Source organism: Halyomorpha halys, unplaced genomic scaffold (assembly GCF_000696795.3).
Source record: "Halyomorpha halys isolate HHAL.00 unplaced genomic scaffold, Hhal_1.1 Scaffold206.1, whole genome shotgun sequence".
In the NCBI taxonomy this organism is placed as follows: Eukaryota; Metazoa; Arthropoda; class Insecta; order Hemiptera; family Pentatomidae; genus Halyomorpha; species Halyomorpha halys.
The window spans coordinates 151,185-160,287 of NW_027108531.1; the positions used below are offsets into that span (position 1 = coordinate 151,185).

Below are 9,103 nucleotides of genomic sequence, written 5' to 3' on the forward strand. Positions count from 1 at the left end.
CATCAAACCTGAAAATCAGTTGAGCCGTTTGCAAGAAAAATCATTACATACCTACAATAAACAAGCAGGTTATGACACATTCCTAAACCACAATACTCTCCTTTTGGCTTCGGCAGTAGTCAGGTAAAAAATTAAAGATTGAATACCTCAGCACCAAACCAAAGCTGCCCGGCAAGATTGTCCTGCATAACATCATCGGGGAACTTGACCCTGAAATCTCTGCTAGCTCGTTCGTTTGGAATCATCTCGTCCATGATACGATTACAGATGTTTAAAACCTAAAAACAAATATATTTTTAAAATATAGATTATTATTAATATGAAAACATAAATTATATTTTATAGTGTTAATTTATCAAGAAATAACAATAGTGAAGGTTAACAATAAAGAAATATATCAATTTATTTAAAGTTGAAGAAATTATTTAAAGATGCTTATTTCGGGATCTGCCAGTCCCATTTGAATCTTGGTTTTGCACCATTTTATTCTGCTCCATAAAGTAGAAGAGGAAGATTGGACTTTGGAACCTATGCTTGACCCTATCTTTACCAAACCATTTGGTCTTTCCACTTGGTCCAATCCTTAAACCACTTCGATCTACCCTCAACCAACCTTAATCCTCCTCCCCAAAACACCTTTAACCACCTAGAACCACTCTTTATCCTTAGTGTACCTAATTCTGACATAAAATTTACAGAAACATCTGCTTAATATATTTTTAATTAATTAATAAAATTAAGATTAATTAATTAATGTTAATTAGTATACTTCAATATTACCCTTCCCCTATTGAAAAGTAGCTCATGCAGGTTCGTACATGTTTAAACAGGTTCAACTCACATGACAGGTCTGCCCAATATATGTATATATTTTGAGTTTATTAGCTATGATTAATTAACCAGTCATAATTAATTAGTTAATGTTTATTAAATTAATCATATTCATCCTGATCAACATACTAAAATATGTTTTTAAAAACACAACTCCTGGAAATATTTTAAATAGTATATTAAAATTTTGGTTATTCCAAAATGTTTATTGACTGAGGTCATTTTAATCAGGGCTTTTATATCTTATTTTTAGTCTCCATAAAAAACTCAACTATTACGGATTATATTGGTGAGATTCATGCCAAATTTCAAGTTGGGAAATTATGGATGAGGAGTAAATAAAATCTAGATTTCATCTCGTTTGAATTTTAATTGTTTTAGATTGAAAAAAATTCATCCTTCTCGGTCGGACCTGCCCCACTAAGACCCTCAAGGGCCCTGTTTCATAATAAAGTACAAACTAATACTATCAGTCTTGTCGATTTAATTTAATACAATTACACTGACTTGTACTTTAGTACTTTATAACTCCTGTAAAATCACTAATAGTCCTCCCTATTATGAATAAAAATAAGTATTAGAATAATTACCACGTTGTTTCGATACTTGTATTTTTAACTAATACTATTAGGTTTCATTATGAAACAGAGCCCAGGGGGCGACAGTCCAATATCACTCGCTTAAAATGGAAAGAGGAGACTTAAGATAGTTTAATGAAGCAATATTTAAAAAGTGCCTGAAATTGAAAAACGGTATGAATATTAAATAGTGCCACTTGTAAATATCATTATTTTCTTTTTTAACAATACTTCACTTTTATTGGAAGATTATTGATTGACCGTGTGTATAGATGAATGGAATATGGTCCGGGTGCGGTAAAAAAAAAACTCAAATAATAGAATTATACTATTTTATTGAGCCAACATTTCGCCCCATGTTGCAGGGCTTGACGGCAGTCAAAACAGCCCTGACGAAGACCTGCAATGTGGGGCGAAACGTTGGCTCAATAAAATAGTATAATTCTATATATGTATATATAGTTGACCGTAAAAATTGATATATAAGATGGTCAGGGTTGCGGTCAAAAGTGAAACGAAAATAGTTTACAACTATTTTTGTTTTACTTTTGACCGCAACCCTGACCATCTTATATATATCAGTATAATTCTACTATTTGAGTTTTTTTTTACCGCACCCGGACCATATTCCATTCATCTACTTCACTTTTAGCACTAATTTGTTAATTAGGCATAATAAAATAAAAAATTTAAATGGGTTTTATTATAATACAGTGAAGTCTCAGCTATACAAATATGAGGGGGTACCAAAAATTCTTCGTGTAAGTGAATACACAATACATATTATGCATGTATATTTTTGAGAATTAATTATAATTAATGTATATTTTTCTCGTAATTAATAGGTACATATACGTATTTTGTATGCAGTTGAAAGAAAAACAAAGTAAAGTGAAAAAAAATAAATATTTATTGTATAAAAATTTAATTTATCTTTAATCCGAATTTTTTTATTTTTTACAAAAACATTGTGTTATGTTTGTTTGTTTCATGTTACTTTTGGCTGAATACATCATTCTTTTCAATTCTGTTAAGGTGTTAGATTCCTTCTCACTAATCTCTTTCGCATATATAAAACGTTTTACAACTTCAAATGCTTCAAGAGCTTCTGCAAAAGATGGAAGAGGCAAAGGATCTTCGTCATCTGAATCGGAATCGTCCGAGCTTATTATTATACATTAGGGAGTATAATATAAATATAAAGAATCATTGGGACCGGATGTTATTCGCAGAAAAAGTTGTTTACTGTTTCGTGTTTCACGTTTTTTTTCGTCCTTTGTCTTGCCTCGGAAGAAACAAAAATTCATAGAACTGAATAAAATTTACTGTATGTATGTACATAAAGCGGGTCCAAACTTTCCTTCGTATAACTGAATGTTTCGTATAAATGGATAATTACATACACATAATTCAGGGGTTTTTGCAGGGGATTGAGGAATTTTTTGCATAACTGAATGTTTCGTATAAGTGAGACTTCACTCTATACATAATAATAAATGATAATAAAATTATTTATTTATAATTTGTTATCAAACAATACACACTTAACAGATAATTAATTGATTAAAAATAAATAAAAAAAGTATCTAAAAGATTGTAAGAACAACTAATCAGCGACAAAGCAAATAGGAAGGACAATGACTTATCAAAGATATCAAGGGTCTTCGAGCGATTCCCACGCAACTTATTCAAATCCTTATCTGAGATAAGTCAAGAATTTTCTGCTTAGATAAAACTATGACAGTTGTCAGAACTAGTATAATTTTAATCTAAAGATAAGTAAATAATACTGATATTGAGTTAAGTAATCGGTTAAATACAAGAAAAATAAAAAATATTTTAAATAAATTAATTCCAAGTTTTTTTTTGTTAGAAAGAAGATAGTTGACTGAAAGAAGTAGATTGTAGGAAGATAGTCCAAGTGGGGGTCAATAAAGGTATCAAAATAGTAAAAAGGAATCTATTTATTGTTGACCAATGTTTTACTCCTTTTTTTTTTTCCTTTTCATTTAGCCCAAACATAGCCCTGCAAAGTGGAGTGAAATGTTGGTAAACGATAAATAATTTTCTTTTACTATTTTGATATCTTTATTGACCGCCACCCGGACTATCTTTAACATAAATAGTTGCAACTGACGATTTAATCAACAATTAAACATATAAGAATATGTTTAATTGTTTATTAAATCGTTAAAAGATGCATGAAGGATGAAGGTGATTTATGACATTTTAGTGAAAATGGTGGGATTTTTTTTTGTTTTTTCTATTTTGAAGAATATTTTTTTAAATACTCTTTAATTATCCTAAACCTTTGTAAACTTAAATTATGGAATTTTAATTTTAAAAGGTAAATATTTAATTCCAAGTAAATAGAAGTCATTTTTTTTTTTTTTTCTGAAAGAAGATAGTTGACAATATGAAGTAGATTGTAGGAAGATAGTCCAAGTGGCGGTCAAGAAAGGTATCAAAATAGTAAAAGGAAACTGTTTATTGTTAACCAACGTTTTCCTCCAATTTTTTTTTTTTTGTCTTTTCATTTAGCCCTGCAAAGTGGAGCGAAACGTTTGTTTAACAATAAATAGTTTTCTTTTACTATTTTGATATCTTTATTACTGCCACCTTGACTCTTTAACATAAATAGTCGCAACTGACGATTTAATCATCAATTGAACATATAAAAGGATGAAGGTGATTAATGACATTTTAGGGAAAATAGTGGGATTTTTTTATTGTTTCTATTTTGAAGGATATTTTTTAAATAATCTTTAATTATTCTAAACCTTTGTAAACTTAAGTTATGATATTTTTATTTTTATTTTAGAAGGTAAAAATTTAGTTTTCTAGTCTAAAATAGAAAAAGATAAACATTAAATTAAATTTAGACCAAGATTCATATTTTTGTAACATAACATTTAAAAAAAAAAAAAAAAAAAAAGCTGGTCTGGGTAGGGTAAAAATCATTCAATAGTAAATAAACTTTTATGAACCGTTTCACCCCACGTTGCAGGGCTTCAAGACAGCTAAAAAAAAAGAATTAAACCAACTAAAATAATATAATAAAGCAAGAGAATAAGATAACATGAAATAATAGTAAAGTAAGGTATGGTTAAAAATGATAGAAACTTTATTCTAACCATGAAGGAGGGTCAAGTTTTCATTTCGCTACGAAATAATAATCAACACCACAGGCTGGATCTGAACCTGTGCTACAGCAGTAACTGTCGAGGTTTGGTGCCTTAATTCCTTCGCCCATAAATGGCCCTTAATTGTAAATTTTTTCTTTGAAGTAGTACGGAACATAGTAGCTCTAACAATCAATAAAACTAATATAATATCATCTGAATTTATTTTTATTAAAATAAAAACACTGATCTAATATGTAGAAAATTTAAGAAATAGATTAAAAAAATTTTTTTCACAAAACTTTGAATTTTTAATTTTTCAGACATTTTAAAATAACTCCCTTTTCCAGCAACCCCTTAGATCATCATTGTGTTTCCAGTAAAAGCAAACAAGATATGGTTGTGAGAATTGTGAAGTCATCACATAAATGAACCTTATCTGCCTTTCCGTGATTTCCTAGTGCTGGTAATTTCATTCTTATTAACTAATTATTATAATTATATAATTAATTGATTTAATTATATTTATTGCAATTCATAATAAAAAAATTCCACACTTTGAAATTATTACGGGGTTATTATCTCATTTGAATATCAAAATGTTTATTGAACATGTTGAGCTGTAACACATATTATCACAAAAGAAAATTTAAATTTTGAACTAAAATGAGTTTCAGTTGTAAAATTTCAATTTGAATAAAAACCTCTAATTTTGAGAAGAGGATACAATAACTTTTGACTGAAAACTCATCAAATGTATATTTTACAAATTTCTTATCTACTGCTGTAAATAGATTTGAATTTTTAATTAATTAATTGTTTTCTGAAGGTGAAGGTGAATAGACCGATTAATTATTATTTGCTCAATAGATTAGAAACAACATTTTAATGGAGAAATTAATTTATTTGTCGTAAAAAAAAAAAATTAAACATTAAAAAATGTAAACAGTGAAGAATATAATTATCAAATTTAATATTGTCAGTTAATACCTCATAAGTGTGAAAAAAAAAACAACAACTTTTTACCATTTAAAAAATAATAAAAATTAATGTTTTATTCTAGATTATGGCTACAAGTTATCAAATCTAACAAAGTAGCTTGAAAAAACGCTGACATTTCCATGTATAAGTATTAGAAATTTTACCAAGTTATTTATTGAACAGTAATATTTAAAAAAACTCTGTGAATTGTTACACAATGATTTATTTAAACAAAAAATAAATTAATTGGATTGATTATTTTTGGTTGAAGGTAAACCATTGTAACTAACAAATGTGTTGACAACCGAAAATTGTATATCCACTAAAATTAAAACTATATCCACACCATTGAAAAATAATATGGTCTGAGAACCTCCAGCCTAATCTCAATTTTTAAAATTTATTTTCATATATGTTATTTAAAGAGAATCTTCCTTAATATTGACATATAATAAAATAAAACTAAATATCAATTAAAAAAGCAAATTTTTACTTTAAATTTCTAGCCGAAATTCCTTATTTGTTCCATAAGAACTGTATTATCAATACTAAATGATTAAGGAAATATTAATTATTAATTGACCAGAAAACAACAAAATTATACAAATTTTGCAGTCTACTATTTGAATAAAAATCCAGAATATAATTAAAATATTTATTTTTTCTATTGTATCATGTCAAAACGATATAACATTTAACATGGTTGAGAGTCTGTCAATGAGAATGATGTTACGAAACAGACCAGCTGAGCTTCATACCAAAAATGGTGACAGTCTGTTGTTGTTATGATACGTTAGTTACTTATAGTTTGTGTTTGGTTTTTGTTTTGGATGTCTTAAAACTCTAATAAAGTAATGGATAAAAACTAGGAGAAGAAACAAGGAACAAGTGAGGTGGAGGTAAGAAGATGTGACGAAGCTGTTCGAGTTTTAATCTCATTAAGACTACAAGGTTACAAAACAACCCAGATAATCTGCAAGTAACTCTTCTGTATTTAAAATTAGGTTGTTCACAATTCTATACTTATAACATTAAGCATGTTAAAACTGTTTACATTGAACACATCACGAATACTCCTAATTACAAAAAAAATGTATATAGCTTATAATATCCAAGCTAGTCGAACACAAAGTGATTTAATTTTCTGATATACCATCTCCTGGATTATTTTCATAATAAAGAAGATATATTTTAGCAACTATAATATTTCTAGCTGTTTCGAATTTTATAATTATTTCTTGATCATTTTCGGAATTTGTGTCTCATCTAAATATTGTTTTTATTTTTCCATATATTTTATATATATCTTAACTTATATAACAGAAAAAAACATATTTATTAACGGATAATATACACAGAAAATATAACATACATAATAATTTATGAAAAAGGAAATACAAATTTTGATTAAAGTTTTAAAATCCTCATTTAAATAATATTTAGGATATTTGAAGTAACAAGAAATATCACTTAAATATATCAGTCAGTCCTTGAAGTGAAGGGCACGGGTTGGTTCAAAATTTTTAAAAGCAAGTACGATGAGTCTAATAAAAGTAGATAACAAACACATATAACTACGTAATGTATGTACAATGGCCTTGAACTATATAAAAACCTTCCTGGCTAAAGTAGATATTTTTCTTTATCTATTAGTTAGCCATACATTTACTTGACTAATTAGCTATTTATTTCACTTCTGATAATTACATATTTTACTTTGTTCCTAAAATATTTTTATGATCTTTATAAATATTTTATTGTTATATTGGTACAAAATTTCACTGATTTTATTTTTCCTTATCTCTTCATGTACATAGTATGATTATGCCCATTTCATTTATCTTTCTGTTTATATAGAGATTTTATTTATTTATTTCATTTTTTATAACTAAGTATTTTGCTTTGTTCATAAAATATTTCTCATAAAGTTAAATCTTTTATATTGAAGTTTTTATTAACTATTTATTTTATTTTTAGTATGATAATTTCAAATTTTATCTGCTGATAAATACTACAATCTACCACAACCTCAGGCAATAAGTAATAGTGATAAATGATCACATTCATACCAAAATTAAATCTCAATATAAACAGAAAGATAAATAAAATGGACGTAATCAAACTATGTACATAAAGAAATAAGGAAAAATGAAATGAGTAAAATTTTGAACTAATATAACAATAAAATAAAAACACTAATTACATTTACACTACCCATTATTTTCACAGTAAGACTTATTACAATAGGGGTATTCGTGATGTGTTAAATGAAAAATGCTTTACCATGTTAAGTATTATAAGTATAGGATCATGAGTAGCCCTATTTAAAGTCATGTTAAATCTTAAATGCAGAACAATTCCTATAGGATTTTCTGAGCAACTTTTGTTTTATAACCTTTCCTTCCAAAACTTAATGTTATTGTTTACTTCTAAGTTTTGATTAAAGTAATTTATTACAACATGCCTAAATTGAGCGAAAAATGGAAGTTATGTGAAAGTATGCCTTGTTGATCTTCTAACTTGTGAGGAAGAAAATCAAGATGAGCTCATTGACAACTGTCATTACATTATTATTATTATTGTCAGCCATTGCTTTATTAGTTATAAAAAAAACGTCCAAAAGAACACTAACACAATCAAAACACAAACTACGAGGTAGTAACCTAACACAACAACAAATAATATGGTGAAGAGCTCAGCTGGTCTGTTGCATGACGTTGTTATCCATTTAACAGATTCTCTACCATGTTATATGTTATACCATTTTAACATGGTAAAAGAAGGAATTATTTCTCCATTTAACACGGTTTAACATATTAAACTAAACATCATGAACACCCCTAATATTTACAGTCTAGACCAGAATATACCCGAGCCCACTCTATCCCCATGCAGGAGGGGTAGAGCAGGGCTCTTAGAGATCAATAGATCAATTTATTTTAGAACAATTGCGCAAGGAGATAATTTGATAAGGATTATGTTCAACCACCAGTGCCTTGCTTCATAATGAAAGTTAGAAGTATTAGATCTTAAATATAAGTATACAAACTACAAAAAGATCATGACAATATTATTTTATTAGAAAACAAAAAAATATCAAAATTTTAAAATATATTATTTTAACATAGCTCCAGAATATAATTAAAATATTTATGTTTTCTATTTTACAGTCAAATTTTTATTTTTAAAATTATATGTTAGTCAAGCAGAATATGATTTAAACAGAGTAAATTTAAAAAAAAATATTAAAAAACTAGATTATGTATAATAGGTGGAAAAGAGAAATATATGAGCAATATAGGAAATATTTATGACTATAAACAACTTTATTTCATTTTTATTTATTTATTTTATTAATTATTAATCACTATTTAAAGACTAAGGAAAACAACCTTATCGACAACATTAAGCCTATTTTATGTTACTATAAACTTATAATATATTTCACATTTTTGTAATGTTTCGACCTTTTTCAATATTTGCATCTTCACTGTAGCCCACAATATTAAAATACATATTCAAATATACAACTCCAGAAAGTATTTATAATAATTTGTTTTAAATTCTGCATATAAATATCCTTTCAAGTTA

At 27.1% G+C, this 9,103-nt stretch overlaps 1 protein-coding gene across 5 annotated transcripts in view; it reads right to left on the minus strand.

Moving 5' to 3' along the window:
- LOC106679466 (lateral signaling target protein 2 homolog) overlaps nt 1-9,103 on the minus strand; it is a 42,233-nt gene that overhangs the window by 26,124 nt on the left and 7,006 nt on the right. For all 5 annotated transcript variants that reach the window (XM_014418656.3, XM_067046851.1, XM_014418655.3 and 2 more), the window contains exon 3: nt 147-278. In XM_014418656.3, coding sequence (XP_014274142.1) covers nt 147-278 — 132 coding nt within the window. The remainder of the gene's footprint in view (nt 1-146; nt 279-9,103) is intronic.